General features: G+C 43.1%; 1 protein-coding gene across 1 annotated transcript in view; it reads left to right on the forward strand.

Annotated features, from left to right (window-relative positions):
- rims1b (regulating synaptic membrane exocytosis 1b) overlaps positions 1-27,648 on the forward strand; it is a 68,641-nt gene that overhangs the window by 3,751 nt on the left and 37,242 nt on the right. The window contains exons 2-3 of the mRNA XM_078290784.1: positions 18,594-18,807; positions 22,421-22,441. Coding sequence (XP_078146910.1) covers positions 18,594-18,807; positions 22,421-22,441 — 235 coding nt within the window. The remainder of the gene's footprint in view (positions 1-18,593; positions 18,808-22,420; positions 22,442-27,648) is intronic.

The following is a 27,648-nucleotide window of genomic DNA, read 5'->3' on the forward strand; positions in this document are numbered from 1 at the left end:
TTTCACATGCAAACCAACATGTATCCAAAAAGCACATGTGCTTTGATTTCACATGTGCGCTTTCAAATGTGACGTTTTTGTAAGGGATACCATTCAATTCCAACTGACCTTTCCACCTATAAACTTTGTTTAACAAACTCACTTAGCTGTGATTGAGTATTTGTTAGATTGAGAACTGTGGGCAAAGGTGGCAGTTAATTCAATCTGAAGATACTTCCCCCCAGCAGTGAAAATTCATATCCATAATGAACATGTCTTGCATCAATCTACTGCGCCGGTACAGCTCAGTCCAATCACCAGTCCAGACACTGCCTGAGACCTGAGCAGCTGGTAGAGATAAGGTTCTATCGATACGGGACTCTATCTCTCACCAGTTCAACCTCCAGCGTGACGGAGGCCGAGTGTCCTGGTCTGCTGCCCCGCCAGGAGAGCTGCTTCTGGGCTAATTATTATCCACGTCGAGGCCGTGAGAAGACAGCACCTGGGCTTTGCTTTACTGATACTCAGTACTAACAGCGCTGTGTACATGACTAATACTCCATAAACGTCAGAGACTTCCCCCATTGACTTGCTAAACCTCCATTGACTTTCTAATCCAGAGGATGTTATGTGAAGGAACTGTCATGCAGCAGGAAGGGAGCGAAATGCTGAACGCAGCAGTGACCAACCGCTCCAACCCGCCACTTAACGCCCTAACGCTCAAATCCTCCTTTCACAGCACAGTGGGAAATCTTCCCCCCTGCCCCCCACCGCTCACTTCCCCCCCCAACACCCCAAGCTCCCATCCACCCGCTTTTGAGGTTTCTGAAATGTAAATATAGACAGCACCCTCAAATATTGATGCACTCAGCAGAGAGGTTGTAGACGTTTCAGACGGGGGTGGACAGACGAGGAGGTCGGGGTAGGAGTGGTGGGTGGTGGGTGGGGTTGATGGGGGCACCCACTTGTGTCAGTTTTGAAGCATAGCTAAAGTACAAGTAAACACTGTCACAGATGGTAGTAGTACTCCTTGAATTTATTGGCACCCACAGTTGAGTTAGTGTTATTTTCAGTAGCACTCAAATGAAAAATGACTTTTTCGCCTTTTAGCTCATTCTAACTATCATAGCACACACCTATTTGACAATTTCTTCCCAAAAAAATGACAAACATTTTTTTTTATTGTATTTTTATATCGAAATCTCATTACTTTTACTTCCTGGAAAACAGAAAATCTTTAGTGGTGACTTTGTGTACCAGGAGGCGTACATAAAAAGTCAAAAATTTTTATTCTAAAAATAAAACCCTAACCCTAACCTCCCTGCCCATCAAATAAAACTGCCTTTCTCTCCCTAACTGATACCCCATTGGTTTATACTTTTGAATGATTCCTCCCTGCATTAGGTCCCACTCCAATATCTTGTTACAACAGGAAATACATCACATTGATGCTTTCAAAATGCGGCTTCATTGTGACTTTAAACTCGTACCTACCCAGTTGTTTCGGATCTATGGTACAGTATGAGGTTCAGATCATCCAGGGCTTTTTCCTTGACACCCTGTGTACCGGACGGCGCACCAGATGGAGAGAAGAGGAATCGGGACCTAGGGCAAAGAAGGAGGGAGAGAGGGGAGGATTTGGAGGCTTAAGGATTAAAGCGGTGGAAAGAGAGAGAGAGACAGAGAGAAAAAGGGGGGAGAGAAAGACAGGGGAGAGCCTCTGTGAGGGGCCCCTAGGAGGGAACACACACATAAACACACACACACACACACACAGCTAATCTCTGTTTCGCAGGACTCCCCGAGGCTGCAGGGCACAGGGTGCATCTAGAGGCCAGTGACGCCTCCTCCTGCCGCGATGAGTCCAATATGGCTGCTACTGTCCACCAAGAGGTCACCCATAGGTGGGGGGCAAGGTCAAGAGCAGGCGGTCATTCAGTAGAGGAAAGAGTTTAACTGCTGCTGTGATGTGAGATTCAGATTCAGAACTGGAGGGCCTCAATGCACAGACAGGTTCATGTATGATCATATCAGACAGGTTTCATGAAATTTCGTGACATGATGAGCGTGAAATGTCTTAAAATGCAAATAACAAAAATTGCATGAGAGGAATATGTTTCCCCACCATGAAAGGATTACATGGAGGAGACATGACTAGAAACATCCAGTAGCTTCACATTCAAATAGCACCGTGGGTTGGGTGTATACATTTGCTTTCAAGTCCAGTGATCGGGGTTCAATTCCTAACGCCTGAAGAATTTTATACTGTGAATGAAGTTTTACTTTTCAGTGAAAGTTTTTCTTATTGGACTTAAAGTTAAGTTAGTTTCTTATTAAACTTAACTTTTAGCTAACCCTAAACCCAAACCTAAACCCTAAACCTAAACCCAAACCTAAACCCTAAACCTAAACCTAAACCTAAACCTAAACCTAAACCTGAACCTGAACCTAAACTTTACCCTAACCTTAACCAAAGTCGCTTTAGTTGCCTAACCTTAACCCTAACTTTAAACAACTTGTTTTACCAAAGTTTTAGTTGCCTAACCCTAACCTTAACCAAAGTTGTTTTCGTCACCTAAACTTAACGTAACTTTTCATGTGACAAACACTTGAAAATGGCGTGTCCAATTCCTGCTACATAATCCAATTCCTGCTATTGCTACATAATCATTTTGTGGTGGAGGAACATGATCTTCACATTACATGTGTCCACAACACGTAATCTGCGTTTCAGAGTTTATACTCATTTCACAGAACTTTTTGAGAGGGTTGAGACTTTTGAGACAAACTCTGTCTTTCTTTCTGTCCCCTCCATTACACACACACACACACACACACACACACACACACACACACATTTTGGTAGTTGGTGATTGACAGACAGGGTCCCTATGTGAGGTTGTCACACACAGCTGGTTCCTGTGACCCCGTGGCTGGACGTGGACTAACACTGGGGGTCGATACCGACTCCATGGAGAAGAGCAGCCAAGCATATTAGAGCTTTTTTCAGCCATCGTCACACAGCTTCTGCCATGGAAAACCTGGACCATTCGAACATGACTTCTGGTTCAGGTTCTCTTTCATCACTAAGATAGAATAAGAAGGAAAAGTGAGAGGAGAACAGTTTAAGGGGGAAGCAAGGGAGAAAGGGTCCTCGCAGGATTTCACACCATAGATATACAGTACATGCAGCAGCTGGAGTAATTAAGATTGGGCGCTTTGACAGAACTTGCCCATAGATATCATGGACCAACGGGTACTGCAAGATACGGCTAACTAGCTATGGCTTCCACCAGCTTCTCTTTGCTTGTTGTTCGAGTGGTAATCCTTGAAATGGTTGCTTTTTGCCAGTTGCATAAAGATAGACCTAGTCTTAAATGTGACCTTAAGTCAAACTTGCTATAGACACTATTTACCTGTTCCTACCACTTCTTGATTGTTGTAGATCTCTAATGTGTTGTTTCTGTCTCTAAAGACTCTCTCCCTTCTTCAGGTCTTTCCAAAAACCAGAGATTTGCCATCTTTTATGAAACAGCTTCAGTATTTAAACTTCCCACTCTGACAGTTAGGCCGACTCGTTGGCATAACAACAAACTTCTTAACTCAAGATTAGCCAGGGGGGGAGGTGGCTAACTTTCCTCCCTCAAAATAAGTCAGTTGTAATATTTAAGTAACAGACAGTCTTAATTAGCCTAGTCCAACCTGACAATCTAAGACCAGTTTAAAGCTTAGACTAGTTGCTAGTCTTAAAGTGTTGGTGACATCTTTGGTGCTAAGCGGTCTTAGCTGTGGTGGTTTTGAACCGCACTTCCCAGAAATTACTTTGCAATCAAACAGTGTGGCCGGTACTGTGAGGTGTTTTTCCTTGTATCTTATGTTGATGAAGTTTGTGTTTTTGTAGGTAGAGCTCTTTTTCTTTGTCTGTTCAGCCATGGTGGATATCGCTGCTCATGCTATTTATTCCAAACAAACTGCTGTTGCTGCCAGAAACATAAAACTCATCACTTCCTGTGCGGTAGAGGTGTTTACAACAGCGAATCTATAAGCTTTGATGAACTCAGTATCAGTTGAATCACTATTGTGTTATATCAATCAGTGATAGCAAAAGGAATATTGATTTGTATAAAAATATTGCAGGTTATTACTTTGACACCAGTCACCAGCAGTCTAAATATGCATGGCTTGGGTGGAAATTTACTAGCACGAAATGAATGTAACCCCACTAGCACCAGTTTGCCTTGCTCAGCACCACCTGTGTGTGTTTCCATAGGCCATCTGGAGTGTGTGGTTCTAGAGTTAGGGCTCTTAATCGCAAAACCATCTCTCTGGGCTTCATTTGAACCGAGCTGAGCAGAGCTGAAACAAGCGTCGCTGTCCTGGCCCTGTTCATGCATGAAGCACATACATTAGTAAATACAGGTAATTTAGTTCACTTTTTGCAAATCTGTAAAAATGATGCATGAGATGAGATCCTGGCTGTCAAAACCGCCGTAGTAATTATCTGAAAATACAACATTTATAGTCTTTCTTATATAACTACCCGCCATAGATAGCTCTGTCCATCAGTTTGAGACTACTTACTATATGTACTTTGTATATATGTCATAAAGATATATGTCAGTCTAGAAAGTTGGATAAACTGAGTTTAGGTGGGTTTGCCCTCCAAAGAGAAAATCAAAAAGGAAAATCTGCTGCTAAAACTTGCATGTTAATCTTGAACGTTCATTTGATATTAGTGAACATACTGTATTTCACAACTGTCGTTCAAAGGTTGAAACATGAGAACTAAGATGCTAATTTATGTTGTCATGAAGAGACACTTCCTGCAGTGGTTTCATTGGTAAAGAATAAAATAATAACTTTGTGAGCTCATGAAATTTTGAGTTTTTACACCTAAATGAGCTTTAATTCATAGTAGCGCTAACTTTTGTGAGCTAAAAGGTTTGTACATTTGCCCACAAAACCATCCTGGGTACTGCCACAGTGCTCCCAAAGAACTGAACTGTCCAAAATATCATAGGAAGAACACAAGAGAACTCTTTCTCAAGGTAGAGTTTCTTTTTGAAGTGACATTTCTCCCGAAAACTCCCCTAATGCTTCTTACTGCAGTCTCCCAAAGATGTACCTTTGCATCTACCTACCTCCAGGTCTCTATTGTATTCACTGAGTTTGCATTGTACATTGTTTGTATGATCATCTCACTGGGTTTGGAATGTTGTATCTCTTAATTATGTTTAGTAAAGATATCCAGCTTCTTGCCAGGATAGTTTCAGCTGGTTTGCACTGTGGCTAGTTAGACACAGCAGCTACTAACATTACATCAAGTTACCAAATTTTGTCTCCCAAGTAAAAAAAAAAAAAAAAAATCCATTCTCCCTCAACCCGACTTGGTGTCTCCCAGTTAAGATAAACAGAAACATTTTTTTTTCCTGAGCAGAGTTAAGAGTTTCAAGGTTTCTGGGAGAAAAATGCTAATGTTGAATTATGGATCAGGTCTGAAAATAGCACACACTTGGAAGCAGTTCCTGAAATATTTAAATATTCAGTTTGCTGGCTGCTGTTGATGTTCTGTATCTTTTTTTCTTTTAACCTGTTTCAGTTTTGGCCCACTGTTGAATTCCACTAATTACAAATGCATAATGTTTCTACTTGTGTGTGTGTGTGTGTGTGTGTGTTTGTGTGGAACCATGCATGTATTAGATGTTTTTACACATGCATACAAACAGACACTCACTCACATGCACACACACACAACATCTATACGTCTGAGAGCATGTGTGGCTTTTCAAGGCCCCGATACTTACAAGAAGCAACGCACAAAATGCACCGCAGATCCAAATGGCCTTGCTGTTGTGTTTTCTTGGCCTATGGAGGAAAGCTTGCAGAAGGGAAGCACATTCCCCCGAAGATAGAACGGCTTAACTATACTGTACAGTTTGTCTTGTTGCCTTGCAGCCAGCCTCCATTCTTCTCCAGACATCTGGAGAGTGTATGAATCTCTCAGCGCTAACACCACGCTCCATGTGTCTGTATTTGGAGGCTGCTGGATTGGATGTTCACACTTTGCTCTTAATTAAAGGAACTCAAAGCCAGTCGGGTGTGTCTGCAACACCTGGAACAATGGATGCCGATGGGGGGATAGCAGTGTCTGTGTGTTTGTGTGTGTTTGTGTTTGCGTGTGTGCATGTTTTGTATGCGTGTGTGTGTGTGTGTGTGTGTGTGCACGTCTGTCATCTCAGTGGGGTTCCATTGTTCTTCGTGGTGCCTCTGGTAGAACGCTGCCGCATGTCTAGAAAAGCTGCACATTCTGTCTTTTTTTTTGTCTCTCGCAGTTTTTCATTGTCACAGCAAGTTCCAAAGTCTTGTTTAGGCACCGTTTAGATCACACTCTCAGTAGTGTGCTTTTGAGTGTACCTGTGTGTGTGTGCACGCGCGTGTGTGAGTGTGAGTGTGTGAGTGTGTGTGTATGCACTCTTTTTTTAAAAATGTTTATTGAGTTTCATAATGACAAAGAACATTCAGACTGCATCTAAAACAGAGCACGGCCCAGAAAGCGAGTTTTGAAGGACACAAATCTCAGCCCCCATGGCAAAGTAATTGTTTAGTAATTTGAATTGAACCCTGCAGATATATTCTGGTCATTTTATGCTATGGGACAATAAAAATTGTACTTAATGCACCTGTAAAATTTAGATAGAAGCATAAACAAATATATGGTAAAACATACCGCAAACGATGCTTCTCCCTTAATATAGTAAAGTAATCCCTAATATAGTCATGCTACACTATTAACCTGAATTGAGGTGTGAGAGATCACTTCTAAACATTTCTAAACTAAACAACTTATTCATCGTGACTCATCTCGCTGACCCAGAATATCTGCTACATCCATATGTTCACACATAATTTATAAATAGGCTCCACACTTTTTTTTTGACAGTTCTTGTTTCCCCTAAGTGTATATATAATCTTCTTTAAGGGAAGACAAGTGAACACTTCCTCAAACCACTGACCTATCCTCGGTCTATTAAGATCTTTTGTGTGCTTTTTAATCTTGCGTGATGCGGGAAAACGGCCTTGTGTTTGTGTGTTGATACACCTGTGCTGCTGTGAGATCTGGTTAATCATTAGCAATCAGTGATAGAGAGAATGAACTGTGTGAGGGAGGAGGAGGAGGAGGAGGAGGAGGAGGAGGAGGAGGAATGGCCTTTCACACTCAGAGGATGGGAAGAGTCAGAGATGGTGGCTCACAGTCTGAGGCTGGGTGGGACCTGAGAGAGAGAGAGAGAGAGAGAGAGAGAGAGAGAGAGAGAGAGATATCCTGGTCAGCCCAAGCAGAATGCATTGTCATTAAACTTTAATGCTGGTGAGTTCTGGGAGCACTAAACAGGCTCACTCAGGTCTCTCTCTCTCTGTCTCTCTCTCACTCTCTCTCTGTCTCTCTCCGTCTGTGTTTCTGTTTCTGGTCAGGGGAAATGATGGGATTATTTCATGCGTGGTCACACAATGCATTGTATATGACTAGAACTCATGCAGTCCAGTGACAGAAGCCACTTCACAGGAGGTGTCAGTGTGTGTTTGTTCAAATTAACATACAATAGATCCATCATTCCATTAGCAAAAATGCTGTGAGGTTCAGCTTTATGCTCAGGAGGAGTTGAATTGTATATAGAGTATGTGGCTTGGATTGATTGTGTTTGTGTATGGGTGTGTGTGTGTGTGTGTGTGTCCCTTCACGTGGCTGTGTACACTGAGAAGAGTTGAGAGTATTGGAGGAGCACTCTATCTGTTGTTGATAAAGATAGCCACCACTAGCCAGAGAGAGAGAGAGAAAGAGAGAGAGAGAGAGAGAAGAGGATGTTGACACACCTGTAATTGATGTAACTGCTGCTTGATGCACTCCATATCTGTCCACTATAGCTCTGTGACTATAGCTGTCTCAGTGAGAAGAGCATGGCACACAACACTGCCAGGGTGTTTGGTTCAGATTGTGTAATGTCCCATCTGTGGCGATGACATGAAGACCTAACTGATTATCAATTTATTTGAATGTGATCTCAGCTGTCTGGTTCCGTAGTTGATCAGCTGCCTTCATCTCTTCTATGGGGAATGCAGTATAATGTTAGGCTACCTGGCTTGCTAGCTAACATTAGCAACTGAATCGTTGGCAAACATAGCTTACAGCACATTATATAAATACATAGAAGCGCTGCTTATATATATATATATATACTGTGTATCACTACATCACTATATCACAGTAGTCCATGCAAACTCATAGACATCAAACCCAGCAGCAAATTCTCCAGCCATGACACCTTCAAAACTCATTTGCATATGAAGAGGATTCTGGGAGATTAAAATTGCAGTTAAGGTGTGAAGATTTATAGTTAAAGTTAAATTTTCACATTAATACCACCTTCATTTTATTAATTATATTCTGCTCAATAAAGAACAGAGTTGATTTGCACAAAAATCCACAGGATTCACAGGATGACAAAGTTGCGTAGTGTGGAGCTGTAGAGGAGCGAAGTGTCTCACTTCAGGCTGCTCAGGCCGAGTCTGGCTCTTGGCTCTTTAAAAAATGTATGCATTCTTGATACTTCAAGGCACTTAGGATAAAAATAGCCACTAAATGTCATATGTGCTCACATAGGCAGACTAGTAACAAGAAAATAATTATAAAAGCAACTATAGTAGACGTTTTCTCTGAGCTGTATTTGCTCTTCTCTTGCAAGATACAAACCAACTCTCACAACCAGGATGCTGACAATGGACAATACCACAAAAATCTAACACACTATTTCAATTCAATTATAGTTCACTATGTGTGCAGTAGTGGAGGTTGGTGTGTGTGTGTGTGTGTGTAGGGTGGGCCACAGGAAATGAAGTGGAGAGCAGGAGGAAAGGGGGTGGGGGGGGGGGGTGCAGGAGGAGAAAGGGCTACTAGCTGAGGCTGCTGGGCTATATCGAGGGGATTAGGGGTCGCCCATAATTACACCACAACTAGTGATGGCTTAAACGTACGTCACCCAGCAGGATCTGTGAGGTCAGAGGCTTTGTACTGTATGTGTGCTTTGTGTGTGTATGTGTGTGTGTGTGTGTGTCAGAATTAGAGAGAGGAAAGAAATAGAAGGGAAGAGAAAACAGGAAGAGGTGTACGTGTGTGTGTGTGTGTGAGAGAGAGAGAGGTCTGGATTAGATCTTCCAGTTGGCAGGAATAATGGCCAGGGCAAGGATATGGATGAGACCATTTTTATCAATTACTAGGCTTTGACAGAGTGGAATCCAATATATGGATGGTACGAGAGAGTGAGGGATAAGAGGAAGAGAGAAAAAAGGAAATGGCGAGAGAGAGGTAGAGGGATATAAATGGAAAAGAAAAAAAAACAAAGCCATGAGGAGGAGAGAGACAGAGTGATAGATGCAAGAAGACACACACACACACACACACACTGAGGAGTCCATGCCAAAAAGGCACTCTACTCCATAAATACGGGTAAAACACTCACAACATCAATAAAAAGACTTATCAACATCTAAGCACAGGCTTGGGGAGGGGCTGCAGAGAGTCTGAGGCGAGATGAGCTGAAGAGAGGCTAAGGCTGGGTAGCTAGACTGGGTCTATGTAGCTATAGGACTGGGTCTATGTAGCTATAGGACTGGGTCTATGTAGCTTTAGGACTGGTTGCTATGTAGCTATAGGACTCTATGTAGCTTTAGGACTCGTTGAAATCTCGAGGGCATCTATGTTTCTTTCCTGGAATTTCTGAGCTTGACCACTGGAACGCATGGAGGTCGGAGGCTAGAAACTGGGAATGCAGCAGAAAAACCTGTATACTCTTGACCCTCCATGGCACATGATTGCAGTAGGACTGGATCCACAGGACTGGATTCTGGAAAGTATCACAGCTAGGGATCAAACCCCAGCAAGCACTGGAGGATTGAAAGGATTGTTTGAGAAATGGCTGACGTTCACACCGGCCATCTGGGTACTTGCACAGTACTGATAACTTGCCAGTGTTTGCTGTAGCAATGTCTGCTATAGCATTAGCAAGTTATTACCATTTTATAGCCTTTTGACAGCAGAGACAGACAAATATGTACACGTCAACATCAGGACAGGCTAACAAAAATACAAAATACATGTTTACATTTAGTTCACCGCCACTCATCTGCTGCCCCACCCCACCCCACTACTGGAGTGGGTGTGGATGCACCCAAGGCTTTTTAGTTCTAAGGTTTGCTCTCCCCTTTTCCTTCCTTGGTGTTTCATCATTTTCAGACACCACCCTGCCTCCTCCAGGGATGTGATTTTTCAGGGTTTTTGAGGGTTTTGTTTTTTCTGACACATAACTCGCCTTCATTTCTAACAGAAGATTTTCCTGCTTTTTTCCCCCCTGTTTATTTGTGTTCCTCATCACATCTCCACTCTTCCTTTCTCTCCCCTTCCCTCCCCCCCTTCCTCTTTCCATCATCCTGTCTTCATCCTCTTTCCATCATCCACTCCTCTTCTCAAGTGGTATTTATAGAGTAGCTCCGGATGCATTGGCTTCTCTCCTCGGCTGGTCTCTGGCCCACGCTTGTTTCCGTCTTGGCTCTCTCTCTTTGTTCATCCTTTTCTTTTTCATTTGTTCTCCTCCTCCTCCTCCCCCTCCTCCCCCTCCTCCTCCCTGCAGACAGTCGTCTGTCTATCCATCTCTTTTTGAAATGGGAAGACTTCTGGGAGTATGTATACACACTCCTCACCTGTTCTTCCTGTCTTCCTGTTTCTTATTTTTACCCAAACTATCTTCTCCCTGTCTGTGTCTGCTTCCTTTTCATTTGCCTCTTCTGATCAATCTGTCTCCACCTCTGCCTTCTCCTTTCCTTGCTTCCTAACAGCGCGTCTCAACATGTCTGTCATCCTCCCAGTCTCTGGCTCCGACAGAAGCGGAGAAGTATTTCCTGGAACGCCCTCACTACTGCCTTCATAGAGCACTGGGACCATTGATCTATGCATGCTTGGTTTGTTCTTTGAACTGTTAAACCAATGAAAAGCTCCATACTCCTTGTGTTACAGCCATTCAGCTTCTTGTCTAACAACCGTTGCCGTAGCGAAGTGAGAGGTCGGGGAGGTCACTACTGGTCAGCGCTTCTCGCCGCCCGTTGCCGACGGCCTAAACAGGCAGTCTGGTTCTTTTCTACCTTCTTGTATGTATCTCCTCCGACTGAGAGAGAGTGCAAGGCGTCGCCAGGAATCAGCTGATGAGACAGAAATAGTGCCGCCCCCCTTTCTCTACTCCTCCACATACACACACACACACAGGCACACACACACACACACACAAACACACACATACACACATACACACACACACACAGCACACAAAACCCCTCCCTCTCCCTCCTTGGGCAATGTATTCATAGCGGTGCTAATTAACAACTCCACACCAACGATTGGTGAAGAGAGCGCAGGCAGAGGGAGCGAGAGAGAGAGAGAGAGAGAGAGAGACAGAGAGAGAGAGAGAGACAGAGAGAGAGAATAAGGGACTGAGGGAGGGAGGGAGTCCTTGGACATGGTGAGCTGAGTATTCGAGGCCCTAGGCGAAGGCAAACCCATGCATGTGTAGATGCAGAGTTTTTGTGTCGCTGTGTTTGTTTATATTTGCCCTTGTGTGTGTATCCCTGAGTGTGTGTGTGTGCTTGTGTGTGTACATGTGTGCTTGTTTTGACAGTGCAGAAGCAGGACTAACCCACATCTGGCTAGTTGGCTGTCCCTACTGGCCTGACTGTTGGGAGTTGCATGGTGCTGACCTAGAGAGAGGAGACAGCCACAGTTCAGCCAGTTCACACCACTTAGTCCCCCCTGGTCACTGTCTGCCACGGCTCCATGCTAATCAGTGTGTGTGTGAGTGTGTGTGTGTGTGTGTGTGTGTGTGTGAGTGTGAGTATAAGCCCCTATTTAAGCATATTTTTGCGCCTTTATGTGTTTCTTGTGTGCCTTATGTGAGGGCAGCATCCAAAATTAACTTTTTGTCTCACCTGCCAAGGGCTGGTAAACAAAAAAAAACATTACTTGCCAAGAATAATTTTTGCTGGCCAAAATAATGAAAATACATTTTTCATAGAAATATGTCACCCAACCCGTTTTCAATGCTATTTGATGCATAGAATCAGGTGAAACATTCAACAAAGATTTAGAGATCAAACTTACTCACTTATACAATGGATCAAGTTTGTAATTCCTCAAGAAATGGCTCGCCACTTGGAGGTAAACATTTCAAATACCTTCACATGAAGTGCAGCAGAATTCAAATTATCCACATAAATCAAGTGATCAAAGACTGTAACTGAGGCATTCAAATGTTATCGTCTCAAAAAGTTAAAGTGTAAAAGGTAAAGTGTGTTGGGTGATTGTTACTGATTTATGTGCCAAAGACAATTTTTACCGGGATTTGGCGCTTAGCGGGTGGTAATTTCTTTCTATGTGTTTATATGTTTCACGCACAGTATAATGTGATTGTATGTGTTCTGCACGCATATTTGTGAGTGCAGGTATGTGTATTAGCAGTGCTGCCTGTATACTTCCCGCTCCATGCCTGGCATATTGAGGGCATCATCCATAGTTTCAGCACACACCGATGAGCCTCTGGGAGGGAAGGAAGTTGGCACCACATGATTCAGACTTGGAGAAAAGAAGGAGGAGAATCCCAGGATAGGAATTTCATCCCAGGAACACTCTAATCTCACATCTTTGTTTTTCCGCCTTGAAAAATCTGACAGGAATAAATCCTTTGGGGAACAAAGTGCGGGAGTACAATGCACTATTGATAAAACAAAAAAGAGGAAACTTCTCCTAGCCTGAGAGAATCACAGAGAGTGTCAAGGCAGACGTTGAACAGAACAGATATTTTTACACCGAGTGTCTGCACTTCACTCTGTTTAATTTAGATGATGAGTTGTGTCTGAATTGTGAATTGTGTTGGCTGTGTACTTTTCTCACCTGAGTATTCAGCGCACTTTGATGCTGAAAGAGTGGAGGAGTGGAGGTTGACAGAAGAAGGCTACAGAGGTGGTGGGGGGCAAATCAGTCTAAATATTTGAATTGCTCCCCAAACTGCTATTCTGTGTCAGGTCTAGATATCCTTGAATATTCCTGGATGCTCCTGATATGTCCTGAATGCCAATCTGTGGTTCAGGATACCAAGAGACACTCCGTGACACTCCTTCATTAGTTGCAATGTTGTGGTTTCATCAGACATTTATAGCACTGACCTGCATAACATGGAACATCCCACACATGAAACAACACCTTTTGCATGCAGTACAGGTGCAATACTGTGTTTGTACAGTTACGGGACACTTTCTCAGTTGCTTCATGTGCATTATAATGTATAACTGTAGCTGGAAAAAATAACTGTCAAGCAATTTTACTGCATAGCTCAAGATTGATTCTTTGAAAACAACACATATTACAATGGGTGAAATGAAATTGTGTAGTCATATTTCTACAGTTCACCAAACAATAATATTTTTCTCAACTTTTCTTCAATTCCAAGACTTTTCAAGACCTGCAATTGGATCAAATTCCTTCTTCACACTTTCCAGACCTGCACAGAATCCATGTTCATAGCTGAGCTGTTCGCGACATGTCAGACCTTTCCGTTTTCACATAGAGGTGCGATTAAAAACTCTAAACCATTTGTGTAGAAAAGCAGCAGCAGCACGGTCGCCATCAGCTTGAGAACTGGAGATGCAACAGCCTGTAAGTCTGCTTGTCACGAATCCACCTGGCCTGTGAGAACAGAGCGATCGCGTGTTCAGTCCGCGTTCACAGATCCACAGACAAGACAGACAGACACAGGCTGTTCAGACACAGTTGTGCATCCCAGGCAGAGATGTAAAGCAGCTTACAGCACATGAGTATGTCTTTTGAGTAACTTTACTTTTTGGTACTCTTAAAAGTGTGCTGTTTAACATCTACATGCATATTTTTTTTTGTAAAATTTGACTAACTCGAGCAGGCTTTAGATATAAGAGTAGTGAGAACAACGAGATCTAAAGAATAAAGGGGATTGTGCTTTTTCAGCCATCAGGGCCCCAAAACTGTGGGACGCCCTGCCTGAGGAACTTAAGCTTCATAAAGCACATTTTATAGACTTGTTTTTATGTAACTGTTTTTGATCTTGCCCACTTTTAACCATGTCTTGTTTTTCTTTTACAGTAACATGTTGTGTTTCCCATTTTATCTCCTCTTTTTATATTTTACTATACAAAAACAGGAAATCAGTTAATTTGGCGGGAACATAAATTCACAGCATGGACATGAACCTTATTCTTTTTTTTTTTTAGACCATGAGCTGTGTTACTGCACACTTTTGAGTCACTTACAAGGCAAATATTCTCCTCTGTTTTGAGTAAAATTGACTGAAAAAAGAGTATACACCTACTTGAGTAAAATATTTTAGCAGTCTTTCACCACCTGTGATCCCAGGCATGGAGGTCGACCCCATGGAGGAGAGCAGGCTCAGGCATGTAATCGATGAACACACAGTAGAGTGAACACAGCTTGAGAGAATGTCTTTACCTATGTCTTCAAAAAGTGATGACTACGAATGTTATTTTTTCCATCAATACGGTTAGGATCATTCATAAGGTCTCCAGAGAGGAAATGCTAAGATTAAGATTAAGGTGAAGGTTATGTTTATAATTTGCTTTTAGGTGAAAATTTGAATGAATTCAGCTTGGCAATAGAGTAACGGCCGCTAGAGAAGGGGATTTGCTGGGAGATGAGGAAGGAGACATAGCGGGAGGTGTGTGTGTGTTTGTGTGTGTGTGTGTGTTGGAGGGGATGGGGTTGGGTTGGGGGGGGGGGGGGGGGGGGTGCTGGCAGAAGACTCAGAGGACATGAACCTGGGCTGTCATATTGGATTATATACAGTGTATAAGAAGGGTATTTTATATTTGGGATGGTGTGTGTGTGTGTGTGTGTGTGTGTGTGTGAGAGATATTGTACATGTTGGGTTCATGTGTATGTATGTGTTCAAATGTGTTTGTGACATGACTCCAAGGCCAGTTGAGTAGAAATTTCTGACATTTCCTATCACTGAAAACTGTATACTTACATGTTGAGTGATATGTGGAGTGTTCTCTTCATTGCATGCCACTTTCTCTCTGCGCTGTGTGCGGGGTCCTGCTGCCCTGGCACCATGTTGTGTCAGTGATGATGATGCATTGTGAGACACTGTACGTTGTCACACTGTCAGAAAAAAAGGTAGTCGTATCTTCTGTCGCTGGTGCTGTACCTAAAAGTAGAGGTACAAATCCTTGTGCATTTATTGTACTTGGTGATTTAAAATTCAGTCACTCCAGGGGAATTTTGTTTGTTGGTGGCTCCAAATGGCAGCGAGAGGTTAAAAAATTAGGACTTCAATAACCAGAAATAATCCAACGTGCCGTCAGTAAAGTGCACGCAACACGCACATGTTCTCCAACCCATCCAGTCTGTGATCGCTTTATACTAAGGGCTATCAAAAGGTCAGGAGAAAAGATTTAACATTTGTGAGTCCAGTCCTTTCTCTGGACAGGACACTCTTTAACTGCTGTTTAGGAGAAACTTTTGTATTTCTCTCTGAAATTTCGATTTGCCACTTCTTGTGGGCAGAGAGGAGTCCACACCTAACACCAGAATTTTATTTGTCTATTTGGGATGGGACGCTCTTTTCTGTTGCAGCCTCACTTGGTGATTTCGGCTGATAAGACCAAAGTGTTTTTATATGAAAATCTTGCCTAGTGCAGCTTTTAGTGAAGCACCAGTGTTGCCAGTGGAAAGACTGATGTATCTGTGGCTCTAAGAACAGGAACAGCTGGTGCACTGACACCCGCTGACACCCAGTGCTTGACGCCACCGTGTTACCATGACAACGGGCTGTGCACCCTCTGTTTCTGACAGCTGTTCCCATGGTGCCTGGGCTTGGCTCAGCCTCTGGACTCCCATTGGTAGGATAGATAGCGTCTCGGGGTCAGAGGTCACGTTTGTGACGTTGCTGCTGCGGCTGTGTCATGTTGTTTTTTCCATCGTAATGTCGTAGGAGTAGAGCTAGGGTTTGTGTCAGCTCCAGTATCAATTCATCATCATGGATCTGAGCTGGATCAAAGGCTAGGAACCTTTCAGAGTAAAAACACACACACCCAGGCTTTACCAGGCTCAGAACAGCAAAATCAAGCATAGAAGGAAAATTTGTCTGATGAAGAGCAGTGAGGTCAAAACGTCACAACATAGGTGTTAATAAATTCATACACCCTGGGAGCATATTTCAGTGTGCAGACTCTAATTTTTCCACTTGAACCCTTTGACTATATCTGTCTGGAGAACCACACTTAGAGGATTGTAATTGAAGACTTTATCATAGTATCTACTATCCGTTAAAAGCTTCGTCCTCTGTGTGTGTGTGTATCGGTCAATATAAGTCAAGCACAGCCAAAGTATGTGATGGATACAGAGATCAGACTGGGTGTAATGGTATAAAATGATGCTCTCATGGCACAGTGATGGTATTCATTATGTTAACTTATTTGAGTGAACTTGAAAGTTCCCTGGCTCTGCGTTGTAGATGACTTTGTTGCTTTGATGTTGAGCCCCAAGGTTATTACAGAAAGTTGTAAAGTACCCTTCAGATGCTCCTTTAAAAACCTCAGCGTTTTAACTTAAAAATAGCACACCACACATCCAAGAAAAATACACAGAAAACTTTATGCAGTTAGATGCAGGATATTCAAAAAAACTCTTTGAAAAAGATGTTCAGGCTGTAAGGTTATGCGTATTAAGGAGCAGTAAGTTTCATTCTGTGACCTTGATATGCCTACTTTGTTAGAATAAGCTCCTCAACATTACTCAAATGGCACCTGGTTGTTTTTCTCACATTACATAAAACATTGCACGTTAGATGTGAGGTTGCTCCAATGTGACAAAGACATTGTCCCTGTTCCAGCTTTTGTCTCAGCGTGTGATAATGTCAGCTGATTGGACAAGATGCGTCCCAGTCGGCCAGTCACCTCCCTGTTCCAGCTCTGTATGGTGGCAGTCTGGTGTCTCTGCTCCGGCATGATGAGCCAGAGACTGATAGAGAGGCAAGACAGTAGCTCTGGTGAAGAGTTTGTTGTCTGAAGAGGGATGTACCGATGGCGAAGCACCGTTTCTCAGGCTTGGAAAGTGTCTTTTTGGCATCTTATGAAAGAATCTCTTCAGTGACGTTGGGGAGACTGTATAGTTTCTGGGAATTATATAATGTTTCTTTTGGATGGCTTGTTTTTTCCCCGTGAAGACTGACAACTAGAAAGCTTTTTTTGTCATCTTAAAAATACTTTTTAAAGCGTCTTTCTTGGAGTTCGTATGGGTCATGGTGGATGAGTGTTATCTGTCTGATTATTTCTACAACGAAAGGCTGCTGAAGTCAGATCAGGCGTTATGTTTTCTACCTTTTTCCCACCCTGCTGCTGAACACTATAGACGGGACGACATGTCTGCTTTCAACAGACACAGGTGATATAGTTCATTACACTTTTATTTTAGGGTTTTAGCTGATTTTCTTATCAGTATCTTGCTCAGATAGACACATTGGATCAAAACTGTACCCTTTCAATTTCGGGACAGTATCTCTTACCAATAGGCCTTCATGCCACCCTAGTCATTCAACTTCACTGTTTTTTAAGGTTAACAGGTCTGGCATGAATCTCATATTTTTACCTCAGATATGTCTGTACAGGAAAAGTGTAAACACACTGCATCGTCTCGATGAATTTCACAGCTTGACAAACAACTCTCAGACACGTCTGTAAAGTCGCTGCGCTGCCAGAGGCAAGAAGTTAGTCCTGACATGACTTAACTGGAGAATGTGTTGGCTTCCACAAATAGGCAAATTGGCTGCGAAACTGTGAATGAAGCCATCTCCCCTCTCTCTCTCTCTCCCTCTCTCTCTCTCCCTCTCTCTCTCTCAGTGAGGTAATTAAAGCGCCTGTCTGGGTCCCCTATATGAGAGACATGGTATGCTAATGCAGTCCTTCGTCGAGGGTGTTTTCACGTGGCCTGATTTGCAATTCGCACTTGGGTTATTTCCATCATAGGCATCCCAGGAAACGGCGAGGGGAAAGGCTGTGAGCCGCAGAGAGCGAGAACTGAGCTGAAGTTTCGTTTAATTGTGTGTATGATTTGTTCAAAGACACCTTTCAAGTGCTGTTCTAATTGCCAGCTATTTTGCTGGAACTGAAATGTTGTTCCCAAACTCTCGCACGCATTACATGCCCTTCTGTTCTGTGAGAATTATTTATTTTAATAATTATTCAGTTATTCAGCAATTCATCCATGTCCTCTTCCATTCTAGTTTTTATGTGAGTATGGATATCTAGCCGGGACGATCTCTCAAACCAATTGGAAGGAGGGTAAAAGTTGATCAAAGTACAAAAGGTTAGCGTAATTCTGATGCATGATGTACTTCTAACAGACAATCATTAACTTCTCTTGTTGTCTCTTTCTCCTCTCCTCTCTTCTCCTCTCCTCTCCTCTTCTCTCCTCTCCTCTCCTCTCCTCTCCTCTCCTCTCCTCTCCTCTCCTCTCCTCTGCTCCCCTCTTACAGAACACTGCACCAGCAGTTTGAAAGCTACAAACAGGAGGTGCGTCGCATCGGGGCGGAGACGCGGCGTCAGCAGGCCCAGCAGAAGGACGATGCGCCCACCTGCGGTATCTGCCGCAAGACCAAGTTTGCCGACGGCTGCGGCCACCTCTGCTCCTACTGCCAGACCAAATTCTGCGCCCGCTGCGGAGGCCGCGTCTCCCTGCGCTCCAACAATGTGAGAAACCTGAGCCACGATCCTCTCTGTCTTCTTTCCCCCTGTGTCTCTCACCTCATTCCTGCTGTAGTTGTCGGGTAGATGGTCTTCCTGCTTCTGTCTGTCTGTCTGTCTGTTTGCATCTGCTTTCATGCTTCCTGGTCACACTTTGGGGAGACCAAAGTGTATTGGAAGACTGGCTTGGCACCAATCACAGGCCTCCAAGGCTCATCTTTAGACTGAGGCTGTAGTGTTGTGGAATGGTTGAGACACTTCAGTTCACTTGACAGTGAAAGCACACCAGTTTACAGCATCCATGTTGTCCTGTGTGTCCTGTGACTGTACTGCGGCCATCAACCAAGCATGACAAACAGTGACAGGACTGATACTGTGTCAAGCAACATGTCAAGACCAAGACAGGTAGATAGATATTTATGAAAAAAAGAAGGGCAAAGAGAGTAACCAGGACCATATAATATACTCAGTGTTACAATTTGGAACACAGTAAAGTAATAGTAGCTAAGGTGGGACAGAGGGAAACGCAATGACATGTGAATAAAGTCATGGGTTGAACCTGAACCCACAATGCACTGCGCACATGGAGCACTGTGCCCCAGCCCTAGAAACCACACTATTTGAAATAAAAGGCCCACGCCATATGTTCAGCTCAATGCATTCTATAGCATACTTAGTAATATAATAACCATTAAGCGGAGTGTAATTCCCCACCACCCGACATGCACAGGATGGGACAGAGTGTTATCTATCCATAGATCCCAGCATGTGTGTGCTATTTTAAGGCCCGGCCCACTTCCATCCAACCATTCTCTGGGCTTCACTCCAACCCAAGAGAGAGGACCTCCCCCTGGGTATCTTACCTGACTATGGGCCCTCCACCCTTGGCCTGCTGGTCCCCAATCTGTTCAGGATCCGCACAGCCCAGCTGGGCCTGGACTCACACTGGGACCAGACGTAAGAGAAATTCAAAGGCCAGTCAGATTATGAGATAAAGATAGTATCCCTGTCGCTAAAGCCATTAATATTGCTTTCACAGCAGGAAGGCTGTTATATGGAAGTAAAGAGATGAGGAGACTAGCATGATATAAACACAAACTATGAATAAAGCATTAAGAGCAAAGGATTCATTTAGAGGGAAATTCATGATATAAATACAAACTATAAATAAAGCAAAAAGAGCAAACGATTCATTTAAAGGGAAATTCCACTGAAATTAACTTTTTGAGTATCAGTTAAAATTTCCCCATTTCTTTGGTTTTGAGTAATTCATTCTCACTACTGTGGGAAATGCAATCCTGTGATATCATTGAATTAAATTTCTTGAGGTGATGCTGAATGTCACTTAAAAGTGGAATTTCAGGGGAATTTCAGGGGAATTTAAATAATTCTACACCAGCAAGAGAAAGGGAGATTTAGTGCAGATACGGTATATGGTATGAGTATGGGTTTGCAGTTTTATTAGGTGTATATGGCTGTGAGTATTTATTCGTATTGTCTGTGTGTGTTTATATGTGTGTGTATGTGTGCGGGGGTTGGCGGTGGGTTTTTGTCTGTGTATCTGTGTGCGTGCCTGCACATGTGTGTGTGTATGTGTGTAATGCGTGGGAGAGATGTGTTGTAAGTGGAGCTCCGTGGGTCTCGGAGCTGCTTGCCTCTGTCCCGGGTCGTCCAGCCAGCCAAGCAGAATAACAGGGTTAGGAAAGTGTGAGCTTTGTTTCATTACATAAAAACCCTCTCCTACCTACCTACTCCCGTTTGCCCTTCCAACACAGCGAGTCAGCGCACCTCAGCAGCACACCGCGTTTTCCCTTGGTTAGCAGTTTGGCTCTTAAAAATACATCTACGCGGTATTAAAATGCACAAGCTATTGTTCCGCAAAATATTTGGAGTATGAATATGATATGTTGCTGGTTAAATTGCATAATCAGATAGTATATTTAGACAGTCCCAGTCCATGCATTTGCTCCTAATGCAGTCAGGCTCACCTGATGCCAAATGTAACAATGTCTCAACATCCTTTTATGGGTTAAAGGAGCTGATGATGACAGCTGATGAAGACGGTAGCCACAGCTATAAAGACATTATTAACTTTTGCACATAAGAATACCTTGGCTTCTTTTCCTTAAAATAGACTCCAATGAAAACATTTTATTTTTATAAGCACTTTTAAATGCTGATCTTGAAACACAAGGATGCACTTTGACATCTGCCATCTGACATCATTCATGGTCCTATAAGATGCTCTGGATAAAATTGTCCACCAAATATCATATATTAACCAACAAGCTCTTATTCTCCTCTAAACAACCTACTGTAATAATTAATCAATTCAAAATGTCAACAGAGATGTGCAGTACTGTCCTCTGCCCTGCAGAAGGCATCACAGCAACATGCTGATGCAAACCCCATAACCAAACGTTGATTAGGCCACAAAGCTTCTCCTCTGCTCGGCATATTATTATGAATATGAGTTTATGATATTAGATGTATTCATTTATATTCATTTATGTAATGTATTTACATAGTCTACAACTATTTTTAAGCAGTTTACAATAAAAATATTGTGATGCATAATACAAAAAATATATGAAATGTCGAGAGTTGTGTAAGAATGTGCTCCATGTTGCTTTTGGTGTCCCAGTTTCCTATCTGTGCTGAGGAGCTGTGACACACGGGTGGTGTCGTCACAGGTCATGAGTCATACTAAGGTCATGCCAAGCTAGGTCATGCATGTTGCTGTGGCCTAACATGTATGAGTGGTCACATACAGTCACATACTCCTGTCCCCTTCGCCTCAGACTGTGTCACTGAATATAAAGTATGTGTATAAATTTTGCGGAATGTGATTAACAAACGTTTGCACCACATCCTCACTACTCTCCCCTTTTCTTCCCCCCTTTTCTTCCTTCTTTTCCCACAATCTATTCAATTGCCCATATCACAAACTCTCTGCATCTCTCTATTTCTTTCACCCTTTCTTTCATTTTTTTCTCTGCTTTTCTCTCTCTCCACGATATCTCTTGCTCCACTTCCTCCCTTACTTTTCTCAATTCTCACTGCTACCTGGACTGCATGCCACAAAGGAGGACAAAGTGGTTAGCATCTTTTTTGTGTTCTCTCTGTGCTGTGAATGTGATGTTTGTGCCCCTTAAATCTAAACCGCTGGCTGTGTTCAAATCTAGAGCCTAGATCTCTCTTGTCTGCTCATGTTGACTGTAACTTATGACCCTTTAAAAGGACTTGATAGGTGATGGAAACTACAGCTAGCTTGCCTACAAGCAAAACCGAGCTTTGTTTTCTCCCCCATTGGCCAAAGCTATAATTTCCAAGGCTGAAGAAAGGGTTGAAAAACCAACAACGGCAGATGGAAGTGAGCGAGCTATCGGATTGGAACGGAGCCAGTGTGTACAAATCCACATATGGATTAGTGACTTAACTGAACAGAGGGGTCCCTGATAGTTCACGCTTGCCAGACATTTTTTCACTTTGATTTCTCAAAGCGTTTACTGTCTGGGGTGGAGCCACTAGGGACTGTTGTGTCCTCAGCAGATTTTTCCCAAAAGTGTAAAAACTTGACTAACTCTGTGTCCATTGTCTGTCTCCTCCCCCTGCAAAGTGTCTCATAGTGAAGGACAGGGTAAGGCCTGCTGGGTAATGGATTTGCTGCATGGGTCACTACTATAGTCTCCCTTCCACATACTGTATGGGTCTGTATTCATTCGCAGTACCACAATAGGAATTCAGACCCAAGATCAGTTTTGTCCGATGGCACCTGGGTGGCGATCCTGCATCAGTACTCCTATTCTGAGAATGTTGATGAATGCAGACCCTGAACATCGACTGGGGGGCAGAGCGAGCATGAGCCATATAATATAGGCTGTCTGTTGGGGCATCCCTTAACCCTATTAACTTCACCTCACCCCTCTTCCTATGGCCGAGGGCATGGCTGTGCTGGGGGGCATTGGATAGTGTAATAAATAGCTGGCAAAAAACGGGGATGGGAGATTGGCGTTTTAGCTGGCATGCATAAGACAGCACTCTACCCTAAAGACCCTTGATCTGAATGCGGAGCGAACGAGCACTCATGCCTGTGCATGCTTTCCCTGCCTGTGCGTTTGAGACCAGACCAGCCTTGCCATGGGGAGACGGGAGGGGCCCAGGTATATATGTTCCAGTTTGTCCACTTACCACTTTCCCTTAATGCTTGTTCACTCCAAACTGTTGCCTCCTTTGCAAAACACCATATCGTTGAGCCCTGTCAAAGTCAGAAATGGTGAAGGGAATGGCAGTAAGTTTTAGTTTGGTGATGTCGCCCAAGGATGCCTCAGAAAGTTAGAGACTAGTTAGAGGATTCATGGTTCATTCATTCATTTTGTGCCACTTAGTTTGACTGAAAGTTATAAGGCTAAATCAGAGAAGAAAAGAGAAAAGCCTCCACACTTTGGATTAGACATTTCTGGTCTAGGTCTAGTCCAGTATCCCTTGACTTCTCTCAGATAGCACCATCCTAAATCCAAGAACTAGACTACCTCACCTTAACCCAGGTGTAGTAAATAGAAGCTCCTCTACCAGTAGCAGTGTTGCATACTGTATGGTGTCTTGCCTCAAAAGAAAAACACACAGGGAAAGTGTCTTCTTGTCAACTCCCCAACTCTAGCATAAGCAAAAAGGCATCCTGCTAGTCATGCTGCTGCACATGGTGTCTTCCTAACAAGAAAAATGAAAGTACACAGGGAGAAAATATTGTTTTCAGCTGCAATGTGTACTTTTGTATGTGTAGGCCTTTTTTATGTTTGTATACTTATATTTAAAGTGTCTAGGTGTGTGTGCATGTGCGCGTGTGTTTGGATGTATCTGTGCTGTCACACTAATAATGGCTATTTTTAACACTTGTGGCTATGGTTAACATGCAGTTGTGCTCTATGTATTATCTAATCTTGGCTCTTTGAATGTGACACACAATACACACTAAAGAATTTTCAGGATATTTCAGGATATCATAGAAGCAAATGCTCTTAAACATAAACTGCTGGTGTAAGAATAATGTTTATTATTTACAATTCCAGAACACATTGCAATCTGTCGGTAAATAATACACATTATTGTAATGCCAATGGTTTCAAGTTTAAATCACTTTGAGGATGTCGTAGAACAGCAAAGCTCTGATGTGTGTGAATAAGTTGATCTGTATTTCATGGCCCTTTGAATCAAGCAGACCCTGCTATTCCTGGTGCTATAGCTTGTTAATGGCTGGGTGTTTGTTTATGTGTGTTTAATGTCAGCTCCAGATGGCTCCCAGAGACTGAACAAACGACTCACAATCTGTCTGCTTTGTAGAGGAGTGCTGCCTCCCAGTGGAGGACAGGCAGGGGCTGGGTCCTGACACACCACACACACACACACACACACACATATACACACACATGCACCCTCACATGTGCACACACACAAACATACATACACACTTAGATAAATGCACAAAAAATACCCAAAAATACACACACAATATACACAATATACACAAATGTAACACACATAGATACACACCAAAACACATATATATTGTATAGATACACACTGTATATAGTTTTATACTGTATATAGTTTTACTGGTTTTTCAACCATGATTTTCAGTTTTAAGTCTTTAAGTCTATCTCTAATCTCCCAGTGGGCAATGTTAATGCTAAATATCACCATGATTTTGAGTGATTATCTACGTCTTATATATCTATGATGGTGTGGGAAAATATAGTTTCAGAATCTACCATACATGCTCAGTTGGGGTCGTATCTAGTTATTGAAAAGACTTTGGCATGATATGACTCCCCATCACTCCCAACCGCTGGGTGATCACTTGAACTTTCTGGATTGTGTCACTGTCATCCTGGAATCAAGAGAGGATTAAGAGAATCAAGAGAGAAATGCATCAGGGAGTGAAGGCGATCCCTCACAAATGTTACGCTGGCACTGAGTAGAATTTGTTCAGCTGTTTCAGGGATTGAGGATCCATGCCATGCACCTCACACCAGATCCCCTCTTATATTTTAGTGTTTCTGTTCTTTATATAGTATATACATAGAAGCAGACACACACACACACACACGCACACAATACAGCTGTCTTTACACAGAGCATCTAATGCAGGGAAAAGGCGGAGCAGACCCGGCGTCAGTTTGTGTGTAAATATGTCAAGCTGGAGAAATGGTGGGTTAAAATAACTTGGTTCTGACCAAGCCTCACCACCAAGGAGAAAAGCCGCAGAAAAGCCGGAGAAAAGCCAGATCTGACCCGGGTATGTGTTCTGTGTAAATGACAGCCGGAGAGCAGCCGGAGCAAATACCACGGTAACCATCCCATGACACTCAGGCGTTCCATCACCAGTAGCCTAGACCTAACGGTAAAGTCAGTACAGTTATTTCTCCAGTTCACTTATGTAGTATAAAGGTGAAAAGTCGGGTTAGAGGTGAATAAAGAATGTGAGTTGATGATTATGAAAAATAAGCCGGCTCAGCCCTGACTTTTTCACCCTGGGTTAACTCCTTATGACATTCAAATTCTGCCGAAATCCAAGAGAACCAGTACCTGCAACACCAAACTGGAATTTATGCGTTACAGTTGTCATGCGTTCATGTGTTTATGCATTCGATAAATACACATGGGAAATTCATACATACATATAACATATATGAAACACACATACACATATATAGTGTATTTTACATGAATATGTGCATGTGTTTAATATTTGAGGTTTTAGTAGTGGTTTGAATTAAGTTCTACATGACTAACTCCTGTGTCTCCACTGTAACAATTTAAGTCTATGCAGTTACTGGTTCTCTAAAATATTGTCTGCCTTGGACCATTATACACACACACACACACACACACACACACACACACACGCACAACTACCGTCAACTGCATTCACACACTACATGCATTTCTGAGCACAAATTCATACTCAAATTCATACTTAATGCAAGCATTTACTTGCTGATTTGCTTCCCCCTATACATGCAGACACACATACACACACACACACACACACACACACACACACACACACACAGTCAGACTCACATCCACACATACACACGCACGCACACAGTCTTGCTCGCCCACTGCATCAAGCCGACACTGCACTTTTTACAGGAAGGGAGGATGCACTGCATAATCTCCATCATGTTTCTCAGTACTAGATGACTAACCCTCTGCTCTCCTCCTCCACCTCCCACTCCACTCCTCTCTCCTCACACTCCACTACCTCCTACCTCTCTGTGGAAGCCTGCATACTGCTCTCTCTGTCCTCTCTCCTTCTTTCTCTCTCTCAATGTGTCTCTCTTTCCCTTTCTCTCTGTCTCACTCTTTCCCTTTCTTTTTCTCTCGATTCCTCTTCATTTCTGTCTCTTTTCTCTGTCTCTCTCCCTCTCTCCCTCCCTGTCTCTCTCTCTCTCTCTCTCTCTCTCTCTCTCTCTCTCTCTCTCTCTCTCTCTCTCTCAAAATGCAGTTGCGCTCCTTCCCTGTGCTAGAAAACAGTGTGCTTACCGGCCTGCCATCAGACATTACAGTAAAGCCCTTTTGGAGCTAACTATAGTGACTCCACAGTCAGAGCGGCCTTCTTGTAAGACCTGCATGGCTAATAATAGATCCTCCTTGACTGGAACTGACCGCCGCCAATAACAATGCACTCAACACAAGCCTTTAATGTTCCTAAAGCACTCTGTAATAACTCCTATTATTACCAACCTTACAAAAAAGGTCACGTGAAAACTCACACAGCAAAGCACATGTGTTTTTTGGACACATGTTGTTTTTCATATGTGAACAATTTTTTTCACATTGTATTTGGATACACATCAAATGTGAAAATTTCAATTCATAGTTGAAGTGACTTTGCAAGTGACAGTGTTTGTGTCACATGTGAAACTTAGAAAGAGACAATTCACACGTGAAAATGTCATTTTCACATGAAAATGGGAAATGGGAAATTTCACATGTTCACATATGAAACCAACATGTGTCCCAAAAGCACATGTGCTTTGAATTCACATGTGGGTTTTCAATTGTGAATTTTTTATAAGGGGCATTATCATTATCATAATTATTAATATCTGAGGAATGAAGATTCTCCATGAATTGCTTCAAGTGTGGCGATGCAGACCGCTCAATACTGTTGGAAATGTAGTTGTTTCCAATGAGAGTGAGTCTTCTCCCCGATGCTGAGATCAGAAATGGAAAACGAACCTGGATTTACCACCATGACGGTTCTCCTTTCTTTTAGCTTCCAGAGTGCAGAATGCATTTGGCCTGCTTGCAGAGTTGATCTACTACCTTATTAGAGGAAATGGAGCATTATGTCTTTTGTGGTCGTCTTTCTTCCCACCATTCAGGATTTACCATTCCCTGAACGATGGCAGTTTACACCCAGCACCGCCTCATATGTCATTCTGTCAGGTGGGGGGGGGGAGGGGTCTATACTGCACGCGCTCACTGAAAGCATTCCCTCCACACCTTTCCCCCCCCTCTCATCGCCCCGCCACCCCCAAGGCTCCCATCTATTCTACCCATTTAAGGAAAAGCTGACGCTCACAGAATTCCCGGCTAAACGACTTGCTATTCCCGCCGTGAGCTGCTGTTGAATGCTGTTGTCGGCAGAGCCGCAGCCACGATACACGCCTTCCCCGTCCTGTCAACAGATGGATGGAGCGGCGGTGGCGGTGTTGGTGGTGGTGGGAGATGAAGGGAGGGAGGGTGGTGTGGGATAGAGAAGAATCCCCCCCCTCCCCCCAGCCCCTTGATTAATGACAGTTGTGTGGTGTCTTCATTTGTCAAGTCAGCCTGGTG

This window comes from Centroberyx gerrardi, chromosome 3 (genome assembly GCF_048128805.1).
Source record: "Centroberyx gerrardi isolate f3 chromosome 3, fCenGer3.hap1.cur.20231027, whole genome shotgun sequence".
NCBI lineage: Eukaryota > Metazoa > Chordata > Actinopteri > Beryciformes > Berycidae > Centroberyx > Centroberyx gerrardi.